The sequence below is a fragment of the Filicampus tigris genome, chromosome 1 (genome assembly GCF_054856515.1).
Source record: "Filicampus tigris isolate MCC_2025a chromosome 1, RoL_Ftig_1.0, whole genome shotgun sequence".
NCBI classification, from domain to species: domain Eukaryota; kingdom Metazoa; phylum Chordata; class Actinopteri; order Syngnathiformes; family Syngnathidae; genus Filicampus; species Filicampus tigris.
In genome coordinates, this window is record NC_141217.1 from 22,347,501 (window position 1) to 22,371,857 (window position 24,357).

At 39.4% G+C, this 24,357-nt stretch overlaps 1 protein-coding gene across 2 annotated transcripts in view; it reads left to right on the plus strand.

Moving 5' to 3' along the window:
• The window catches only part of lamb2l (laminin, beta 2-like), a 47,435-nt gene that overhangs the window by 2,290 nt on the left and 20,788 nt on the right, over positions 1-24,357 (plus strand). The window contains exons 1-11 of one of the 2 annotated variants that reach the window (XM_086026704.1): positions 6,809-6,954; positions 9,256-9,337; positions 14,041-14,210; positions 17,669-17,804; positions 18,547-18,620; positions 20,462-20,650; positions 21,121-21,184; positions 21,380-21,582; positions 22,315-22,435; positions 23,114-23,302; positions 23,666-23,845. In XM_086026704.1, coding sequence (XP_085882830.1) covers positions 9,298-9,337; positions 14,041-14,210; positions 17,669-17,804; positions 18,547-18,620; positions 20,462-20,650; positions 21,121-21,184; positions 21,380-21,582; positions 22,315-22,435; positions 23,114-23,302; positions 23,666-23,845 — 1,366 coding nt within the window. In that variant the 5' untranslated portion in view covers positions 6,809-6,954; positions 9,256-9,297. Of the gene's footprint in view, positions 1-6,808; positions 6,955-9,255; positions 9,338-14,040; positions 14,211-17,668; positions 17,805-18,546; positions 18,621-20,461; positions 20,651-21,120; positions 21,185-21,379; positions 21,583-22,314; positions 22,436-23,113; positions 23,303-23,665; positions 23,846-24,357 lie in introns of those variants that run through there. The other variant, XM_086026695.1, reaches the window with a different exon arrangement.

Consider the following 24,357-nt stretch of genomic DNA (forward strand, 5'->3'; position numbering starts at 1 on the left):
TCACCTGAAAATGTCATCACAGTTGCTCAGTGCTCAGATAACGACCAATCATCGGCCAGCTTCAGAAAACAGGTGAGCTGTGATTGGTCGTTACCTGAGCCCTGAGCAACTATGATGTAATTTTCAGTTGACAGAAGTGACAAAATGGCCGCCCCCTGACATGGATAAAAACGAGTGGATTAACTTGTATTCCACAAATGCAACATTTATCAGAATGCCTTGTTGCAACTAGTGAATGAACATAGAACATATTATTGCAAATATTTTTGGGGGTTTGACTTCCCCTTTGATATTGTTTTTTATTTATTTCTTTTTTCAGAAAAATGTTTCCGAATGTTATATCCTATTTTATTTTGAAAATTGTGACTTTATTCTCTGAAGTTAATGCCATTTTATTGTATCATTTTTATGATAAAATTTTCATTTTTGTTCTGAAAATGCTATGCCTTTATTTTCGTAATATTCTCTTTTATCCTTTTTTGTGTGTGTGTGTGCGTGTGCATGTGTGTGTGGGGGTGTGTTTGGAGGTGCATGTTCCCAGGGGCCTTGGAGGCTTAGTCTAGCTTTAATCAGCTCAAGGACCTGGCCCTGCACCCTGCTGCTGAGATCAACTCTAACCTGAAGGGTTAAGAGGATCCACGAGTAGCTCACAACTTTCAATTGTCGAGTAGGAGAGAGTGATTAGTGACTTATTTTCCTTGGCTCATTTGCACTTCAATGTAGACCAAACAGGTTAGGGTATATATTTCTAAAAATCCACCTGATGTGTCCAATTTGTTTTAACGTCAAGTGTTAGTAAAATGTAAAATGTAGAGAAAGAAATAGTGACTATATTTGAGAAGAAGTGACAATGCATATGTTGTAGCTGCTAGCCTGTTGGTGGCTATCACAAACAGCTTCGGATGGATATTATTATCAATTCACTGATTAATAAGACTTCTGCCCATTGTGTGTATTTAATTGTTGCTGAAGCAAATACTTGTAAGGCAACATGGAGCACACTATTTGGCTGCTACCAACAGAGGTGCTGTTGATTTAGTCTGAAATATTCGCAGTCCAAAGAAGAACAACGGGACGTCACAAAATCTGATCTGTATCCATGTTCCAGACAGATTTTTTTCTGCACAATGCAACATAAGCACGGGAGCGGGAGTTCAGAACATTCAGGGAGTGCATTCCACATCCCATAAAAAATGTTGTTGATAGAGTTGACAATGTAGTACTTTTCTGTATACTTGGTATCCAATAGTTTAATTTTAGACATACAAATTAGATACAACATGCATTTTTGTTTCTATGGTTTATAGCCAAAAGGTAGTGCGTGTGTGTGTGTCTGTGTGTCTGTGTTGCTGTTGTTATTTGACTTTCGGCTTTGTCCCTTTTTTAGTCAAGGGTCGCCACAGTATGTGCTCTACAACTTGCCACTTGGGAGCTTGTGTGTGCAGGCTTAGATGCCCATAATCATACCTGCTGATATCAATCAGATTCATTTCTTTTTCATGTCTGTGTCTCCTCTTGCATATTTGTCTCCTTTCTAGTCTGGAAATCAAGTTTCCAGACAACTGACAACTTAATGAAAGCAAACTAATTACAGTGTCTACAATATGCTCAGGCGCCTGAACATAGAAAAAATGATTTGTTTATATGATGTTTATTATGTTTATATTATGTAGGAAATGTCAACTCCATCATGTATTGATTTCCTTTCAGCTCTCTACGAGCCTTTTACATTTTGCATTTCTTTATGTAGTAAATCCATTGAAGTAGAATCAACAATCAAAATGTTAAAAAATATTTTTAGTGGAAAAAAAAGGCAAATATTTTTCGTCATTCCGTCATTTTTTGTGATGAACTGAATTGTAACCGTCATTTCCTCAATCTGACAATCATTTAAGTCCATCATTTAGTCCGTCAGAAGTCTGTTGGTCTGTCAGTTGGTCCCCACAAAAAAGGTCAGAAAAACGGGCGCCCGCCAGTGACTGACTGATGGACCGTCACTGACAGACGTGGTTAGTGATGATTACACTGACTGATGAAAATTAACTTCCATCATTCATCAGTCCGTCTATTTAAAAAGGTGTCCCGTCAATCGTCAATCGTCAGCAAAACGAGCACCTATCAGTGACAGACCGACAGACCGGTCCGTCAGTCTGACAGAATGCCCACCTCTGCCCATTACATAACTAATGTCAAATGAAAGTTGAATTTTTTAAAAATATTTGTCACTGGACTTATTTTTTCCCACTGAAAATGTTGCTGGATCCTAAAGGGAATCTTTTGCATGACGTTATATTGTCTTCTCCCTTCAAATGATACCAGGATGTGACCACCACAGAATCAAAACAATCTTTGACAGCACTAGTTAACACATTTTTAATATTTTTTTTAGCAAGAGATGTAAGTAAACTTTTCTATTTTTTTTCCCCCTGATTCTGAATCTGCCCTCGTTTTTTTCCTCTAGCGCATCAGGTTTTTATAACAATAATATTAATATAATAACAATAAAGTAATATGTGTACTCATATTTATGAAATAAGGGTCAGATTCAGCAACAGATCAAATTTTTTTCTGAAATGTCATAGCTATAAATTACAGCGCATGGCAAAAACCTGTGTTGACCTCGTGAGACAAAATTAAAAACCAAAAATGAAAATACATCAAAAACCTGATATTCTAGAATACCGGTGTCAAACTCAAGGCCTGAGGGCCATATCTGGCCCACAACAGCATTTGAAGTGACCCGTGAAGGCTTTGAAATAAATTAAGAAAATGTTGAACAAACAATTTCCTGAATTCTGATTTCAAAATAGTTATCCATGATTTAGGGGTTTAAATGTGATAATATAAGGAGATTGTACTGTACATTTATATGGGTTCACATAACGGCCCTCCGAGGGAAACCAGAACTACGATGTGGCCCTAACCAACTAGCAAACTAACTAACTTGCAATTTGATTCACCTTGCAAGTCACATTTGGCAGAGGTCACAATAAAGTAACTATAAAAGTAGTAACAGGCGAAACAGATACATTATTTCCTGTGCATGTTGCGACATACTAGCCCATCCTTTGTGTTTTACTGAGATCTGTTATTCGGTATACAGAGTTCCACAGTGATATCACTTTACGGTTCCATGCTCTTTGTCTGGGTCACCTGCTCAGCTATAGATTTGACCTGACACACCCTGCAGTGGGTTACTTTTTAACTCAAACACTCGGAGTCACCTGAATTGTACTTTGCTGCATATTGTCGACAGAATTAAGATGAAATTGATGGTTGCTGTGTGAGTCAGTTGCTGTTCAGGTGCAAGAAGTAAGTTTACTCTTGATTTTTGTTTTACTCCTCATGTTTAAAAGCCTTAACCTTGTTTCTGACTGCCACACACAGAGACTTAGTTGACATTGCTTCCTAAGTAACACAGACTTCCTCCATGAGCTCATCACAAGGATCTGGTCCCATTTCCAGCCATGCCTCTTTTTTACAGCACCTTTACCGTTCAGGATTCTTTGACAACATCTTTACCTTTACATTGCTGCCAGCTGCAGTGCTCAGCTCTTGATTTGATGTGTACACAAGTTCATACAGGCACAAGCGCACAGAGGAAGGTTTATCATGTTTTTATTATGCGGGAGCCTGCGATTGTTTGGGCTGGAGTTCCGAGATTCCTTGGCTTTGTCTCGCCTGTGCACAGACTTTGTAGAGGCGCCATGAACTTTCTACTGGCCTCTCTTATCTCCTCTTGATGCCGTTGGGTGTTTGGCAGGCTCAGGTTTTTGGTTTGTCAGGTGCGGTTGTTACTTTGTGATGCTGATGGAATTGTTGGAATTCAAAAGTTCAAATTGTCTTCATCATCGTGGATGATCAAAAAAATTGCCAACCAGTATATCGTCGATGTCCTGTGAAAAACACATATGTCCAACTTTGGAAATATTTGTCATTTTCACGTTAATGCAAAAATTATTTTTACGGAAACACCATAAATTGGTTTGCGAGTCGCTTTTTATGTATACTTGCGAGATAGTTAGGAAACGTCTTATCAATTTAGCAACACTGACACTTCTTTTGTAAACTAGCTACTCTGTTCGTAGTCATGTTGTTGGTTCAAGCAGTGCACATCTGTGGGGACACGCTTTGAAATGCGAAAGTCGCTTCAAAAGGCCATAAAAAACATCGTCTTGTCAAATAAAGCCCAATTATTCTATAAAAGTGAATAATCATCGCCCAGCCTGAGCCTTGATTTCCGAAATTCATTCCGTGTCCATCACATAATGCCGTTTTTTTTTTTTTTTTTTTTGCAAATTCGGAATAGTTTCCCATACCAAATCAATTTTCTTGTTAAAATGATTTGAGAATGCCATAATCTCATTCCAAATAAGAATTTTTTTCTGGGGTAAATTTTTATTGAAGAAAAATATCAGTGTGGTGTAAAATAAAAATATCCATCCATTATAAAAGAAATAGATGGATAGGTCCATCTTCTGATTGGATCACACACCCACTCTGTCGTATTCATTTGTTGATGTGTGTCTTTAAAGGGTGTAGCCTACTGAGTGACTTCAGGAGCTCTTACTCCTGCTCCGGTGGGCTATTTACACTTTGGTAATTTTAGTGAGTGCCTCCATGCTCCATGCTCCATGCTTGTACGTGTTTTCATTTTGTATTTGTTTGACTATAGATCATGTTCAATGCATGACTGACAGTGGATTGTCCACTGTTACTTTCCTTTTTTTTTCGCTTCACTCAAGGAGTGTTTTAGCTGAAGTTCACTGATTTATGAAAAGTAACTCAAATTTTGTCTTGCAACACAAATAAAAAAAATGACCAAGCGAAGGTTCGTAACATGAAAATCCCACACGGGTACTCCAAAGTCAATGTACTACTGTTGTAATAAATAAAGGTCGGGAGGGGCACCCGGCTATATTCCCACACACCCGAACATAAAGTAAATTATACCGTGAAAGCATTTTTTTCCATATGGATTGGTGAAACACACTCATATTTGAATACAATCGTAATCGAATGCTGTGTATTCCGATAATTCTCAAGTGTTGAATTTTTTAGCATTTCACCGAAGTGAGAACCCACCTTGAACTCGTTCCAGTTTTTGCTCTCGCTGCCTCGCCATCTCGTCCTTTAACAGAGGCCGAAGGTCACATCAGCAGAGCGCTGTGAATGTGAAAGCTGCTTTGTTCTCTCATGCACTTGTTTTGTTGGTTGGCCCCAATCACACACATGCATGCGCATTACACACACACACACACACGCAGACACCGTTACACTTCCTCCTACGCTCGTCTCTTTGTGTTGTCTCTTCTCGTCGCCCCTTCAAAGTCTTTTGACCTTCAAAGTTCCTGGATCAGATCCAAGGTGTGTTAGCTCCAGCTCTTTTTGACATTGTAATTATGACTATGCTGTGCACATTTGCCAAAGCCACGACCACACAAGAAGATTAAAAAAAGATCATTTCTCTCCATCATATACTTTCAGATGGGGGAACTCTTCTCTTTGTTTTGTTTTATTTGTAAATAAATAAATACATCAATGGCAGTGAATGAGTAAATAGACAGGTGGCACATGGGCCTGGGAATAATAATTATTAATTAACTACTGAATTTTGGTGCATATGCACTGCAGTAGCGGTGTGCATCTCCCCACAAAAGATAATTCGACAGGTAAGCTTTTTCTGTCATCAACTTTTAATCATAAGCGTTCACACTCTCTTGTGTGCTTGTTTGAAGCCGACATGACAAACGGCCTCGGAGGAGGTAATGTTTGAAAACAGGTGACTTTTTTGACACAGCTTTAACTTTAAAGGGGGAATTGCAAACCTCCTGTTGAATTTAACTGGGAATTGTTGATGTATGAACTGTAGGTCTTATCTAGACCAACATTTAGGCATTTTACTAAAATCTTCGATCCGTTCATCTGCCATTTTGTCCGGCTGGATGACTGGTCCGCTTATCATTTTAAATGGACTTCTGTTAGCATTTTCCGTCGACAAACTTTGACCAACTTCCACTATACTCCATAAAAAAAAAAAAAAATACTTAAACTAATAAAACATACACTAAAGTGAAGCATTTTCAAAAAAAAAAAAACTCATAAAATCTAACAAACTTGCTCTAAAAATTTAATTTAAAAAACAAGTCAAAATAAAATAAAAATAAACTATAATGAAAAATCCATATTTCCACATACTAAACATGTATACGTTTTTCTTATTTCCATTTATCATCGTGCCTCTTTACTTCAGTTTTGCAAGTGATTATAAAATGGCAATACAATTAGCATTTAGCAGTGCCACCTGTTGCGTTGTCATATCTTGACAGCCTAGATATGTGTTTTCATTCGGACAGGTGAAAACCTTTTTATAAGGGGGGGAAAAAAACAACACACTTGAAAAATCCCACAGTACATAATGACATTGTCTAAATGTCCCCTTTGTCCATACTACTCTTCACGAGTCATTCTCTCGCTCTCTCTCGCTCTCTCTCGCTCTCTCTCGCTCTCTCTCTGGCCTCTCTGGCCTGCTCTCTACCTCCCATGCCTCTTCACTCTCCCTGCGAGTCCAGAAGAAAGGGGTGGCGCATTCCAACAGCCTGGAGACCGTTCCCCTCTTTCAACCAGTGGCCCGCAGAGTGACAGTGCAATTAGAATAATAATAGCTGTCCATTCACCCCAGTGCCCCAGTGACGAGGCATCCGGCCGAGAAAACCGGGGAGGGCGAGCCGGAGGGCGGAGAGAAACGAGCACTCGGGTGTTCCCATTGGCCCTCGGCTTTCCCTCTGTTTTTACACCACCGCCGGCGCCGGTAGCACCCTCAAGTTTGTTTTACACTTTCTGCTGCATCACATGTGCATGCACGCGTAAACACACACACTGGGCTGTACATGGCAGAGACTGGCATTCAAAGACTGTTTGAGTGAATGGTTCTAGATTTTGAGAAGACCAAATGTGAGTATAAAACACTTGGGAGCTCTCATGATGACTTGTTTTATTGTTTCAGTGCTTATTTTTTAATGCTCGTGTGCTGTTGGTAAATATTGAAGGTGAAGCATCACCACTGTCGCTTCACTTGGGCTGAACTCTAACTACAACTGTTCACTGCATAGTTGGTTAAACTGTAACAAGAGTACAGATCAGTAGTGCTGATGGCATTTGTGCAACTTCAAAGTGTGACCTGATTTTTCATCAACGCTCAGATACACGCCTTCACATTAGCACTCATGGTTGTTTGTTGTTTGTATTGTATTTGTTCGATTTGTTCATTAACTGATGCAAAAACGGACATATGTAGTAGGAATGGTCATCAGGAGAGTGCAGCCCATCATCCAATCCGAACAAGAGTGAAAAACAAGATGCGTTTGTTTGTCCATCTTTTTGCTAGTTCGCTGGGGACTTCCTGGTTCAGAACACCAGCGACATTCTGAGGATTGGATGGTTTCATTGATTCCATAGTAATTCAAACTGTGAAAATAAGCTCTGGTCTCTGAAACTTTTTTTTCTATATTTATTGCCATAGCTCTAACACATATTGGACTTTTTGAAAGTGAAATCTGTGGACAGAAAATGACCTCTGGTCACCTATGTCTAAGCAGATGGCTCTCGTGTCGTTGCTATGTCGCACACTGCCACTAGGGTGCATAGTTCCGCGATATCCAGGGAATGGTATATGCTTGATAAGATAAGAATATTTAAAAATAATTGAGACAGTGTGGTCTCATATAGAGTCATTCATGTGACAACAAAGTGCTCTTCCATCTTAGTTAACTCCCTTTCGTGTTGTTTATTCTTTCCTGTGGCATTTCTGTCACCACAATTATTTGTCTTAGAGGTCACGTTGGTGTGTGATGTGAAACATGCTTGTTCTCGCCTGTCATTTTGTGTTTCCACACATGCACACACATATTCTGTCCCATTCAGGGTGGACGCCCCTGTGTTTGCAGAGCCTGTGCATACAAGAGGCCCTTTGCTCATAACTCAGCTAAGATGCACTCCACTTCAATGCTGTGCATGACAGCAATGAGCATAATTGCCTATTAGCACAAGTTTATAGATAGTAAAGGAAAAATCTGCTATTTTTGTTTTATCAGAAGCCATGGATTTAAAATAGATCTTCTTTAACCCAGGCCCCATGCCAACAAAATTAGTTTCTGCATTATCTTTTTTTTTTTTTGCATGATCAAAACACAACAGTAAACAGTTGTTTAGCTGTTGGCCATCCTTGCTTGACCTCTCAGGTTCCATTTTAGAGCTGCATTACTCAAGGCACAACTGGAAGAAACCTGACAGATTTACTGTTTTTGTGCAGATTATACAGTACGGAGTGAAAATATGTTTGCGTTCCCAAGATCTTTCACAACATTCATTCACGTTCTGAAACCAGAGAGAGAATCGAGCCATCCCCATGATGATATCTTGCACCAGATGGCCAAAGTGAACACAATTAGTGTTTCCTTTTGAGCACGCCGTTAATTTAACAACAAGCTAATCTTCAACATTTTTTGGAAGACCTTGAAAGATATCTGACCTAAAACAACAAGTCAGCAACAATAGGTTTATAGGTCCAGTGCTTGTCCCAGTTGAAAGTGGAGCATTGCACCTGGAAGTTGTGTAACAGTAACGTAACAAAATTCATGAAAGTGACTGTGCTGTGCCAAATTGGATCATCCCAAACAAATAATTATTTAGTACCTACTAGTATAATAATAGTACTACTCAAAGTTTTAAAACACAATTTTGGTTGTGAAGCATGGGGTAGTCATAGGTCAGGTGGTAGGAACTTGACCTCCGTTGCTAGTTCAAGATGACTCGCAGGTCAAATTTCTTCTGTTCAAGGTACTGCACCTGAAACGATCTCAGTAATTTCAAGCATAAGATCCAGAGGTTTTCATCGCATTTACCTAAACCTTAATCAATGTGCAAAAAATATGCAGCTGCAGAGCCTGAAAACATTTTCATTAATTTTTTTTTTTTTTTTTACCATTTTCTTAAACATTGCTCACGAGGTCATTGTTTAATCTACTTGACTAAATAATTAGTGAATCATCACAAAGTAGGTAGTTATGAAGGTGTACTATTTGGTACGGATGAAAAGTTTGGCCTTGGCAGCAGTGAAAGTACGCTTTCTACCATTCTTGTAAATAAATTACATTTCCATCGAGTTCTCAATGTATTCCTGTACTGCATCTAAAACTTGCATTGATATTGTTACCACAGTGTAAAATGCATTTGTTTTTGTCTCTTTGTTGGCAGATTCAGATTACTTATCTGCTCTTTGCTTGTCCAGTGGTGCTGATGACCACCATGGCTTTGTATCTGATGCTCTTCATGCTGGGTGAGTACAATTCACTCTTCTTCTATTGCATTGGTTTCTTCTGTAAAAGTAGACATGCATGTTGTTTTGACAAGAACAATGTGTCCCTCATTTTTTTATTTTCATTTATCAGTAAATTTCGCTCAACTATGTTTAGAAGTTGTTATATAACCGTTAACTGTCCTTTGAATAAGATTTAATCAATGAAGGAAAAAGCACATGACGTCATCAAAATTAAAAAGAGCATTGAAAGGGAAATCAACCCAAACATATTTTTTTCAAGAATATGTTCCCAGCAAGCCCACTAGTTGAAACACGGCATTATGATTAATATTGCCTTTGTGGGATATGAGTTAAGCAGCAAAATCCACCCGTTTTAAGCCATCACTGGGGGGCGGCCATTTTGTCATTTCTGTCGACTGAAAATGACATCACAACTACCTGGGGCTCAGGTAACGACCAATCACGGCTCAGCCTCAGAAAACAGGTGAGCCGTGATTGGTCGTTACCTGAGCCCGGAGCAGTTGTGATGTCATTTTCAGTCGACAGAAGTGACAAAATGGCCGCCCACAGAGATGGCTAAAAATGGGTGGATTAACTCTTATTCCATAAACGCAATATTAATCAGAATGCCTTGTTTCAACTAGTGGGCTTGCATAGAACATATTCTTGAAAAAAATATATGTTTGGGATGTCTTTAAGTACAATACTTGCGTCTGGTATTGTTTTTTGGCTTTTCTGTGCATGTAATGTACCAAATCAACTGGCCCTGCTCATGAATGTATTTCCTGGAAGATCAATGTGTGCGTGGTCTTAAATTCACCAGTAGTATCTAATGAATCATTGACAGTATCTCATTAGCTTTACAAACAAATCAAAATATTGAATTTCTGAATTGATGGCCCACTGCACGACTATTGGGAACTATTGAATGAATTGATGGATAACTTCACAAGGGTTTACATTCCTTCAAGCTTACCTGCAAAGAAAGTGTTACAAACAGGCTCTCAATGGTGCATTGACATTCATTCACGGCCACACTGACACCTGGAATGTTTCCGTTAATGAATAACATTTTCCATCCTGTCGCTGCATTCCTGCCATAGTGCTGTATACCGGAGGGAAATTGGATGCCTAGGGGTGCGTTTATCTGTCATTCTTCTTCTTAGTGTACGTGTGTGCGCAGTGCATTGCCTCATCCTACACTCTAATCACACACTTGTAAACCAGCTGCCATTGATCGTGGTGTTCTCCCAGGCACACCTTGGTCCTTTTCTTGTGTTCTTTGGGACTCTCGGTGGTCATGTTTGTATTTTTGTAAAAGTGTCAAGTTCCTGTACTGGTGTCACAAAAGATCTAGTTTAAATTCAAACAACAATTCTTACTCTTCAATGCAATACACTCCTGGAAAGGAAAGATTCTTCCAGGATCTTCGGCAGCTCCCTTGTCACGACTCCCTTGAGCTTGGAAAAGAAAGGAAGAAAAAGAAAAAAAAAAAGAAAAAAAAGCACACAGCGCCAGCTCGGGTGAGTAGGGAGGTGGCTCCAGCACAGGGATGTTCTTCTCGGCCAGGAGCCGTCGGATGCTCAGGGCATTGTGACTTTGTGGTGTCATGGTGAAGCAACCAGGAGTTGTCTTCTTGTGCACTGAACGAAGCAAACGCCGCAGGATCTCTTTGTGGACGTCCTGGTTGAGTGTCTGGCCTTGTGGCAAGAACTCGCAACGGACGCTGCCGCTCACATGGATAAGCATGACCTTGACTTCTTTGGACACTTGGACTGTCTTGCTTTCTTTGTCCTTGGCAAAGTCAGACTCAAATGAATCGATTTTCTCAATTCATTTGAAATTATTTGTCAGTTTTTTAGGAGCATTGGAGCAAGTATACAAAAGTAGAATCCGTGTTGTCAACTTTGCGATTTGGTTACCATATTTGGCGACTTTTCCAACTCCACTCTACACCAACTATTTTTCAAAAAACTGAGTTTAATTCCCACTGAGTAACAGACGTGAGCAGAATCAGTTTGACTCTTGTTTTCTGTAGAGCAACAAAGGGATGGCAGTGGAAGCCAATCACAGAATCAATTGCGCTTAACATTTCCTTGGCCACGGTGCCAATTATACATTGCGAGTAGTGACCAATCTTTCAACCCAAGGTATGTGCTTCCAAAAAGCATATTTTTAACTTGTAGGACTCAACATGAGGAAAGAGCCGGAGGCAGTCTGGCATTAGACAATATGCACCAACTGAGCCATGCAGCTTGAAAGCTCATTTCAATATGTTAAATTGTTAAGTGAACCCAAACATTTTTTTCAAGAATATGTTCTATGCAGGCCCAGTAGTTGAAACAAAGCGTTCTGATTGATGTTGCATTTGTGGAATATGAGTTAAGCAGCAAAATCTAGCCATTTCAGGGGGCGGCCATTTTGTCACTTCTGTCGACTGAAAATGACATCACAACTGCTCAGGGCTCAGGTAACGACCAATCATTGCTCAGCCTCAGAAAACAGGTGAGCCGTGTTTGGGTGTTACCTGAGCCCTGAGCAGTTGTGATGTCATTTTCAGTCGACAGAAGTGACAAAATGGCCGCCCCCTGAGATGGCTAGATTTTGCTGCTTAACTCATATTCCACAAATGCCATATTTATCATAATACCTTGTTTCAACTATTGGGCCTGCATAGAACACATTCTTGAAAAAAATATGTTTGGGTTGACTTCCCCTTGAAACTTTTAAAATTATTAGGATTATTTATACATACATGTCTTGGCCAATGGGAAATTTATTTTAACACTATCTGTGAAGAAAAAAAATGTCCTTGTTATTGCAGTGGAAGCTGATACAAATTCATCCGAGTAAAAATTGTTTCAAAGCTTGTTTGGTACAGGGGGGTTATAAAACAAATCCCAGAAGGGAACAATAAATATTTAGCTGTTTCTTTGCTTAGCATAGAGCACAATTTCAAATAGAGCACAAAGGTGCCAATGGATGGGACCATTTAAAGAACTGAAGAGCGGTTGTCAATGAATCTTTCAGCATGACACTGACCCGAAACGTACGGGCAGCCCAACAAAAGAATGGCTGAAGAAGAAACACGTTAAGGTCACGGGGTGGCTAGTCGTCCCCAGACGTTAATCCTGTGGAAAATGCGCAGGGGGAGCTGAAGCTACGACTTGCTAAATGACTGACTTAAAGCATTTAGGATTTGGACAGGATCTGTCACGAGATGTGGGACCAGCTACAAGAAATGTTTGCCCACCTTGGTCGGAAGTCGCTGTATTCATTTAGTATGAGTTTGGTGAGGCAGAACTGCTTTTCAACAAATTTTAGGAAGTTTTGTTCTTTAGCCAACCAAATAAGTGCTGCTGCGTATATTTGATTTTTACAATTAATTTTATTACTTGTCGCTTTTTCTTAGGTGGCAAGCAGACAATGGACAACTACCGGTACTTTTGTTCAGAAATGTTTATTTCTCTTTCAAATTATACGGTACCAAAACACGCATCAACAGCACAACGGAGTATGTGCGTGGCCACCATGTAAATCGTGCCAATTGTCACTGCCTACTTTGCAAAATTTATTGTATAGCTAAACCAGGGGTCACCAATTCCGGTCCTCGAGGGCACCTGTCCTGCAGGTATTCAATCTCTCCTTGCTGTAACACACCTGTTAAAATGATCAGGATCATAATGATGATCATGATGATTATGATCATGATTGGTGAATTGGTGACCCCTGAGCTAAACAGTGTGAAGAGTAAGGAGACTTTAGTAAATATAACTTTAAAAATTAAAAATGTATACGATGTAGGGTTTTCATCAGACGTATGATACTGATGATAAGCTTTTTTTGTCAAGGGGAAGTTCAACAATACACTTTGAATTGTCCCAGTGCTAGCAAGCCTCGGCGTGTTGCTGGTCTGTAGATCAACAAGTTGAAAAGACCCCATACATCACTGTCAACCTCACTCAGCTGTCTTCTCATTTGCTGTTTATACAGTAATTCTGCACCTCACCATTTTGTTTCGCCATTTAGTTATCAAATGTACTGTGTTGCTCCCTCTTGTTGATGAAACCTATGATTCAGTGGTGCAGAGAGAGTGTTTACATGGGTCAAAGTAAGGGGGAAGAAGAGCTATTTCTTACTGAACTCCATTAAAGCAATTGCTTTCTGGACTATCAGCCTGTGTCCAAAATGGTAGACATTGTCCATGCTTTTTCAAGACAGTTAAATAGTATTTCAAAATGTAAGGTCCTGGCTAGAGTTTGCACCAAAACAAAGAATGCATTTTCACTGCCAGGCCTGAAAGACTGAACCCCATTGTTCGACCTCTCAGTGGATCCATTTGTTCATTTGTTCCTTTACCTTTACTGTTTTATCAAGCCTGAACATGATAAGCATTATAGAAAATGGATGTATGGGAAGTGACGACAAGCTGGTCAACCAGGAAGGTGGCAAGTGCAATATCTCCACATTTAGAAAAAATGTTAACAATCAAAGTCATTTGTATTAAAATGTACATGTACAGAACACTGTTCATCAAAGTTTGTTCACACATTTCGTGATTCAGTAGGTCAGCTGAAAAAAGCTCAGAGGCGCCTCAATTCCAACTAATATGAACAATATATTGATCCAATCGTTGTGTTGAAATTTTCAAATGAAGTGTTTTGAGCAAGTCCCCAAGCCATGCTTTATATTTGACTTCACTCATGATCCCCTATCTCCAGCCTCAAGTGTGTCAGGTCAAGACCTGCCATCAAGCCCACACGGCTGCACGGACGGGAGCTGCTACCCTGCCACAGGAAACCTTTTGATTGGACGGGCTGTGAACCTAAGTGCCACCTCCACTTGTGGGCTGGACGGTCCAGAGCATTACTGCATTGTCAGCCATCTCCAGGTCACTTGCTTAAATATTCAGTGTTTTTTCATGTACATCCTTTACATCCTTTTTCTTTTATCACTTGTACTGTCAAAGCACAGTAAAATGTGTTTGTTGGTCCTCTTCCGTGGCTTTATCCATCTCCATTGTGTCGATAAGGCTTTTTTTTTATGTTTTGCATGCTTCCATCTGCTCAACCTTTAAGTATGTGTTACACAAATATACAAACAAACCACATAAAGGCTTTTTGTTCACATTCACCTTTTGGTACATGTTTTGCTCTTTTCACATTCACCTTTTGGTACATTTTGCTCTTAAATAAGTGTCTTTTTTGCCATCTCTGCAATCGATCGCCTTCTTCCGCCAGTACAACATTTTCCCTATTGTGAACACATTCATGACAGGTACATTTTGTAGACACCCACATGCAGTACCTCATACACCTGCAATAAAATTTGGCAGGCTGAAATTGTCCAGTGAAATCATCTATGATAAAAAAAAAATGATGAGCTGTCCACTGATTAATTTCAAATGTGCTCCTTCAAACTTCTCATCCTGGCTCGTTGCATTTTTTTCGAATTTACACGGTTAAAGTGACACATTTTTCCCCCCTGTGTGGCCCATTGTTCATACGTGGATAAAAATCGATGAGTCTTCTTGAGCTCATCCAGCGTGCAGCTTTAGTTTTGTTGTTTCTTTCTCTAAATGACACTTGACGTGTTTTCTTCATGGACGTGTTGTATACATACATCTGTTTGCGCCACAAGTACATACTTGTGGCTCGATGCCTCCAGGTGAGCAAGATTGACATAAGACCCTGTTTCCAGAGGCCCTCCGCGACTCTCGGGGTCAGGATGTGGTGACAACCTGTCACACCACGAATCCAGGTGTGGACCTTTGTCAGCAACGACCTTAAGTGTCGGTGTCCAGGAGTTCATGAATCATGTGTGCTTGACAAATGGTTGTCATGAATGATTTCCTTGTCCCGGTCAGGTCAGATTCCATGGTTGTATCCGAGGGCAAAGACGTGTGCCAAAAATAGATGCTTTCCGCAAAATACCTCAAAAATTAAGGGAAACTTTTGATCACAGTGGCCCACGGGTTTGCAGAGTCCACTGCCACCCTAGACCAGCAATAAGAAAAAACATACTATAAAACAAGGTAATGTCGCCAGAGTGGAAATGAGCTGATGACGTGAGGAAACTTAATGGCACCTTTTCTGTAAAGCTTTTCAAATTAACATTGGATTTACATCAGTATTTTGTTGCAGCAGAAAGCCGACCAGCCTTGACTAATTAGGTATGAATGAGCGCTCGGAGTAAAGAGCGAGAGAGATTTAAAGCCACACACCCGAAGTAGCACATCTACTCTTATTCAAATGCAATTATTTTCTCAGTCCTACTAGGGGCACTTGATTTGAGGCAGCCCATTCATTCCAAAGCATTGACAGATAAAACTGAAACAAATGATAAAAAAAAAAAAAATGGCACATCTCCTCTACTGAATGATGGATGGACCACTAACCAGAGAAAAACTAGTTCTTTAACACTTTGCACCCCCATTTTATCACAGTACATTGCATGCAAGCTTCACTTCTTTTTTTTTTTTTTTTTTATTATTTTGTTGTAGTAGAAATATATCACTCTTCTCTTCACTCTATTCAAACATAACGTGTAGTGCCCATTTGAACTTCAGTTTAATGTGCTAAATATGAGTGCCTTTCCGGAGTACTCAGCTGGGCTGTTAGCATTCGATTACACAAGAAAATATAACACTTAGTATCGTTTTTTATACGACAACTGTGTTTTGGAGACCAGGTCGAACCAAATTGGAAGACTTTCTAAACAAGTGTCAATGCTAAACACTTATCTATAAAAATGGAGTACATGTGCATATGAGGTAAGTGTTCTGGGCTTGAGTATTTCACAGTACAACAATAATGGTGAAACACATGCATTTGTAATAAATAATACAAATATTAAATGTTATGTATGGTTTAGTGGGCCTGGGTTGATTCTTCTCCTACATCTATCAACATCTATCAAGTGAGTGTAGCCTCCACATTATCACACTAGCTATCAGCTGCAATGATTGTACTTATTTAATGATCGACACACCTTGAAGCAGCATATTGCTGGCATCGGGCGGAATCCTCGTACCGCCAACGCTGTCACTTAAGGTGGAAATCAACCCCAACAAATTTCTTTCAAGAATATGTTCCCAGCAGGCCCACTAGTTGAAACACGGCATTCTGATTAATATTGCATTTGTGGAATATGAGTTAAGGCGCAAAATGCACCCCTTTTTAGCCATCACTGGGGGATGGCCACATTTTGTCACTTCTGTCGACTGAAAATGACTGCTCAGGGCTCAGGTAACGACCAATCACGGCTCAGCTTCGGGAAACAGGTCAGCCGTGATTGGTCGTTACCTGAGCCCTGAGCAGTTGTGATATCATTTTCTGTCCACATAAGTGACAAATTGGCCGGCCCAGAAATGTCTAAAAACGAGTTGATTAACTCTTATTCCACAAACGCGATATTTATCAGAATGCCTTGTTTCAACTAGTAGGCTTGCATAGAACATATTCTAGGAAAAAAATACATAAAATGGCATGGTTGTTCAACCATTAACATTGCATCATTAAAGAGAGGTAGCCATGTTCAACACTTTATATTGGTCAATAATTAGTAAAAACAACACCCAGATGTGTGGACTGACCAACAGTATAGATAGCAGCAATAGTGGTTACAGGAAATAAAAAGAAATAGCAAGCAGGGAGGAGACACAAATGAAATGTAGACTACCCATTATGTCTACACAGGTATTCACCGTTTATCTGGTTTCTACACTATAGTTTTCCACTTCACAATTTAATTGGCAAATATTCAAAACATCAGATTTTCATTCATATTCGAAAGAGTCCTGACTCTGATCTGAAGACATCCGATTTTATGTGTCTTTTTTTTCTTTGTTTTTACGTTACCGTGTTTCATATACCAATGGGGCCATTTGAGCCATGCCATGCAAAATCGAGCATTTGTTGCACACCAGCCACATTCATTGTACATGCAGAGCAATGCCATTAAACTTTAGCATCTTTACAAATCATGATATCATCTTAATCACTCCTGACACCAACCTAACCAACCAAAGAAACTCTTGGCTGCATTCCAGTGCCTTTCTGTGCCAGCCTCATCTACTCAGCTCCCCTCATCACACCCCCGCCCTCTCCAAACGTACCCCTTTACTGCCTCCCTCACCATGCCCCTTGCTCTATGCTGGCCCAGTCTTTGTCTCCAACTGCTGAGAACCCTTTCCACTTGCATGCCAACATCATTCACCTGTGCCATCCTGTCTAGCACCTCTGTTCATTATAAATGTTTGCCACACACACACATTTTCTTTCCTTATATAGTTGACAACATATAACAGCATTGTCGAAGAGTGCTTATGTATTTTTCTCACCTCAACAGGAATCAGACAAATGTTTCGAGTGTAACTCCCAGCATCCGTATAACCCGTACCGACACAGAAACAGCCACCGCATCGAGAACGTGATCTACCTCATGGACAGCAACGGTGACAACACGTGGTGGCAGTCTGCTAACGGTGTGTGTACAGATTGACTGTTTGAACTAGGGTGTATCAAAAACGATGGTCTCAAATAGTGTCTTAAAGGGATGGTTGGGCGTCTTTTCACTAAGAAGTTCATTTCATATATTTTTTGATCATGAAAATAAAAAGAGTTGCCATTTGCTATTTTATCCATTCATTTTGGAGAAATTAGGAAATAAGTCACCCCATGAATAATGCCTCTTGTTAATGAGAATGGCCACGCCCCCTACCGTTCTATCCTTGTTCGGTCGGAGTTACTGGAGGAACCGATTACAAACTCTCCATTGGAAATCATTGTGCTTATATTGCTTATTACGTCCAAAAACAAAATTTATGTGGACATCCTTACTAATGACCACTTCAACATATCAAAAGGATTCACCTCTCCGTGGCAGATTTTTTGAGAATGAGGAAATGTGGAAGTGAGCATGAGCAACATAGATTTATGCATCGCGAAAACTAGAAGTCGTTTGCGATGACATTTTGCTTACACCTCTGCTGAAGAAACTGTTGGTAGGCTTGCGACGTGTGGAGATTTGGAGGCACCGTAGTGCATGTGCTTCAAAATGCACGCTCTTCCATCTTAGATCGTTGCATTCTATTAATTGACCGCTAGTTGACACTAAATTCTACACATTGTCCTTTTAAGTACTTCCTGTAAGTATTAACAATTGCCTGGGAGAGTATTTCCGTTTACTCCACAGTGATGTACTTCTGATAATTGTTTCCTCCACAGGTGAGGAAAATGTCAGCATTCGACTAAACCTGGAGGCAGAATTCCACTTCACGCATCTCATTATGAAGTTCAAGGTAAACACTCTTCCATGCATGAGTTACTTTTACAACGTTTGTTTGATGCTCCAATGCAAATAAATTGCTCCAAGACCTGTGCTTATTAGCAGTTTATTTTTTGTATTTATTTCAGTACACTTTATATGTGAAATATATAGCAGTATCTCTAATTCCCTATTACTGATAGTCCATACTCAATTTGCCTTTGTTGTCCTAGTGCCTTTTCCAAGACTGACTTCTTTTGGCTTCTGATTGGCTAACATGTCTTATGGGCAGGAGTCATCGTACTAACTGTTACTTTGGCATGATCTTGACAGCCTGCAAATACATTTTTATGTGTACTTTGCAAAAGTTTTGCAATATTTTTTGAAGATGTGAAATATATAATATTATTGTGGGCATAAAATCCTAACCTGATACCCTGATCTTTTTTTTCCCGATAATTAGAAAAAAATAATAACTACAGGTTGTAAAATATTGCAATTGGTGAAAGGGTTTGGAGTGGCCCCAAATGATTGAATGATTTTGACTGAAACCAACTTTGTCAATATAACATAATTGGAAATCTAACGTTTAAACCCCAAAGCAAACACAAACAAACAGAAGTTAGCTGATTTTATTAAACAAAGAGCATTCAATTGTGAAAATGATAAATAACAGCAAGTGACTTGATAAAAGCAGAGGCATAGCCAGAAAATTTTCATTTGGGTGGCCAGAGTGACGCAACACCTTCGTGAGGACTGGCTTTACACGCATGTGCGCATCATTCACAATCTTATAACTCCTTCTGTAACTGAGAAGTCATTGTTTATCATACCATCCACAGTCCAGGTTTCATGAAATGAAATGCACACATATACACACTCATAGTTCAAGTGAGAATAAGTCTAAATAAAAAGCATAATTTTGCTGACCTAAATTTACAAAATAATGTAATTTTCTTTCTTATTGCTTTGCTTTTGTGTACTATCTGTACATAGTCTATTTGCACATATATCTCATGCACTAATTTGCTAGCTAACAGCCAATCAGAGTGATCAATTGTCATCGACTGCCATCGCCATTTTGCATACTATGATCGATGGCTCATTTAAATCATATCTTCACAATTGTAAACGTTGCTATTTACTGAGGTATGTTCCTGCTTGTATGAGGAGTGTGTTGTACAAGATTGGTATATGTGTGTATTTTATTTAGTGAAACTGTGAATGGTATGGTAAACAATGAATTCTCGGCCATGTTGTTTGCTTGCTATGGTGTGAAAGCAATGATTTTAGTTGACATTAAATGTAAGAATCAAATGTTCTTTACTCAGGGCAGAGTGTTTTAAAGTTTGCATTCAGATCAATGGTAAATTCATTTTTTTAGATATGAGAAGAATATAAGAAAGGTGTCTGTCTATAAAGTTGAGTCAGTTTTGATTCTTTTATTCAACAGTTTTATTTTACAGCGAAATCATTTTGTTCAAGGATCAAAGAAAGCAATTAGAACAGTCTTTGAATCAAAATATGCATTCTATTTGATCATTTTACATTCATTTTTAAGCTTTTACTCAAGTAAATATCTGTTATAAGCTTCGTACAAAGTAGAAGCACAAGAAGTACAAGTAGAAAATTGTAATTAATTGCGATTAATTACACTAAATTTTGTGATTAATTAATTTTTTAAAAATGTAATCGCTTGACAGCAATAGTTTCAAGATTTCCACTACTTATGTTGACTCTATAGTAACCAAATTATGTCTTTAAAGAGCTATAAAGCTACTGCACGAAGTGGAAGGAGTTTTCTAAGGCAATCACATTTGTGAGGAATTAAAAGTGTGCAGACAAAGTTACAATGTTTTCTGTTTTCCCATACAGACTTTCCGCCCTGCGGCTATGATCATTGAGCGTTCTGCAGATTTCGGACGTACGTGGCGTCCCTACCGCTACTTTGCTTCAAACTGCACCAAGACCTTTCACGGTATCCCTTCCAATGGCCTGCACCATATCAACGACATTATCTGTGAGGAACGCTACTCCGACATTGAGCCCTCCACCAATGGGGAGGTAAGTTGTCCATGGTCTCCTTGTCACAGCTATGTGCTTGTAGAGATTTTAGATTGCGTCACCTCCGTCATTACGCAGAAATTTAAACAAGCAGAACCCCTTTGGGGCGAGAGAACAGATGTTGCACATTTGCAATTCAGGCGAATGCCGAAGCCTTGAATATGAGTTGTGTCTCAAGGTGACAGTTTGATTGATGTTTACTGTAAATAAACTTCAGGGAAATTGACATAAATGAGAGGTTTTTGACCAACTTACTGCCGAAACACATTCTCAACGACAAAACTATGTGCCAGAAGTGCCACCCTGTTTGGGGTTAACAGGACCTTTCAATCTGTTCGTCGCACATGGATTGTCCTTGCGGTAGCTACAATATCATAAGAACAATGTAAATCATTTTATTAGAATAGGTGCTTCTCTTACCTCACAAGCGAATTAAATTCTCTCTTGTCCTATTTTTCTTTCTATCCAAGGTCATTTATAAAGTGTTGGATCCTGCCATTCATGTGAAAGACCCTTACAGTTTGGACATTCAAGGTACCTTAACAACAACCTCTTAACATGAAAAAATGCAAGTAAACACACGAATAACTAAGCTGCCTTGTTTATGTAATGTACGATATTGTCGAACATTCTTTGTAAGCATCCATAGTTTTGACAAAATGGTTTTAAGGTACAGTAAAGTATATTCGTTTTTGCCTCTAAACAATGTTCAATCTTTATCTTTGCTAGAGCTCCTGCGTATTACCAACCTGCGCATTAACTTCACAAAATTGAACACTCTGGGAGACGACCTTCTAGACAGACGCTCTGACGTCCTCCAAAAATATTACTACGCCATCTACGAGCTGGTCGTCAGAGGGAGCTGCTTCTGTTACGGGCACGCTTCAGAGTGCGCCCCAGTGCCAGGAGTTGATACACGAGCGAACGGCATGGTGGGATTACAACTCGTCTTTTGTTACTGTACCAAGGTCAAGATTTGCAGTTGTTGCCATGAGTTCTTTAGTTAGTTAGTTTGTGTGCTGAACACAGATCAGTTTGATTAGATCCAAATTGTGTATGTTTTGTAACAATGTGGCCCCAACGTAGCATCTCTTCTCTTAAGTTTTCTCATAGATTCAATGTCTTTAAAAGACAATGAACAGTTTCATTTGAGCTGACATTATTATTATGCGAACCTGATTGTTTTGCTCAACAACTTTTATGGTGCATGCGTCGATAGTTAAAAATGACATTATGCACAGTGGGATACATTAGTTAGGTAGCTCGGTAGGTAGCAAGTTTACACACCAAAAAAACTAATAAAGGTGTAGCTACAGGGAATTTATTTTAACTTTTCACGTTACAGTTTGAAAATGGGAAAGTGACCCATTTGATTGATGGCGCTTCAGTGAAAAAAAGCTTCAGTGTGGCAGTTTGCACGCTCTCATTCACAATTCACATTACTGCCCTCTTTTAAGTTGAACAGTCATGTCCTTTACCCTGCAATCTATTGAGATGGATCATATTTATGATTGGGCTCAACTGAGTGCAGTTCTGTTTATTTTTTTCTTGGTATTAGTTTTATTGCTTGTTAGGGGTTGAGGACAGGACGGTCAAGTCATGTTCGACTTGTAGCGATTATTTTTACATGCTTCTTACAGTCACACGTTCTTCAATCTCGCTAGATCCACGGTCGTTGTGTTTGCAAACACAACACAGAGGGGCTGAACTGTGAGCGTTGCCAAGATTTCCACCATGAACTGCCATGGAGACCGGCAGAGGCGGAAAACCCACACACCTGTCGAGGTAGGTGCATACAACAGCTCAGATTTTTTGGTGTGTAAAGAAAGTTGTTTGGTGGAATAAATATATGTCAAAGTAGTGGAGCAGCCATGTCTATGTTTTTTCAGGATGAATTTCTGGTTATGGCACTTATATTCAATAATGACTTCTTTAACTTCTTACCGTGTCACTTTGATTTAAATCTTCATGCACAATCTATCAAAAATAACCGTATTACGGCACACACAGTGAAAGGTGGAGCACACTAATAAGGATGCTGTGAACTTTTTGGTGCATGTTTCCTTCTTTGTCATTGTATTGTTGACTACGGCTACATGCTGTGTTATTTACGGCGTCATGGTCATCGTATTTCTCTTCTTTGACATCACTGGTACTCTTTCATGCAGAAATATATAGAAAAAGCAAAACATACTTGTTGAGGTAATCATTTAGGAGATTATGTTCAGATATGCTGACGTTTTGTTGGTTTTGCATCAGTGATCTGTTTGACTTTTAAGTCCTTTTCCTGATGCATTGTACAATCTTAGAAGCTTTAGCAACTTTATGGTTCCACTGTAATGGCAAATACAACATTCAATTGCTTGGTTAGGTAGGTTGCTGCAAATGATTGTTTTAGGCAATTGAGAGCCACACTTGTGTGTGTCTGGGGATCAATAATGTGTTGTTTGCTGTATTCTACAGAGTGTAACTGCAATGGCCACTCAAACCAGTGTCACTTTGACATGGCGGTGTATTTGGCCACGGGCAACATCAGCGGAGGAGTGTGTGATGACTGTCTGCACAACACCATGGGACGCAACTGTGAGATGTGCAAACCTTTCTACTATCAAGACCCGAACAGGGATATTAGAGACCCACAGGTTTGTGTTGGTGAGTCAAACATGGAATTTATGTTGTAAGAACATGAGACATTTTCTTGTATATGTTCAGAAAAAAAAACACTTCAGATGTCAAAATAATATTGATGTTTAGTTTGAAGCTTGAAGGTATTTTCAAAGTCTTTAAATTGATGAGTTTCAATAATGTGCTGATGAACATGACTACGTATTCCATATTGATCATTTTGGATATTATTCATTTTAGTGTGAACTCCGAAACCTCCACCAAATTGAACAAATTAATAAAGGCTCCTTGTGTTACTAATACAGATGTCAATGTGAATGATATATGAGTGTAATCACATCCATCATTTTCACTTTGTAATCTACTCTCCATTCTTTGTGTGACCGCCAGCCTGTGACTGTGACCCGGTGGGCTCAATGGAGGGAGGGGTGTGTGACAGTCATACTGACCCAGACATGGGCATGATCACTGGACAATGTCGCTGCAAAGCTAATGTCAAAGGCCTGCGCTGCGACGACTGCAAGGAGGGTTACTTTGGACTCAGCCAAAACGACCCCCTGGGTTGCCAGCGTGCGTATACATATATTTTTTTCCAAGTCACTTTTTTGCTTTAGGACATTGAAATTGTACTGAGTAGAAGATCTGAAATTAAAAAAGTTAAATCTGGTTAAGTAATGTTTTTTTGTTTTGTTTATACAGCTTCTTCATTGTCTGCCATCTTACTGGCTTGCGATGTACTCGGGGTCGATGCCATCAGATTTAAAATGTCTCTGGTAGTTACTGTGAAAATATATTAGACATGATGCACTGTGTTACCAGAATACTCTATTTACAGCTTATATGGACACATTTTTAACACAGCATTTCTTTGTATTCACAATAACTCGCAAAACAAGTCAGCCCTCGAATGTCATCGTCCCACAATGCATGTTGTGACAGTTTTTGTTTTTTTTTAACACTAGATTGTTTTAAGATAAATAGTATATTGGAATTTTCTGTTTTAGTTTGCACTGGGAAGATTTGACTCTGTTTTTTCAATTGAACCTTTTCACAACTGCATGTTATTCTGTGTGTGTGTGCGT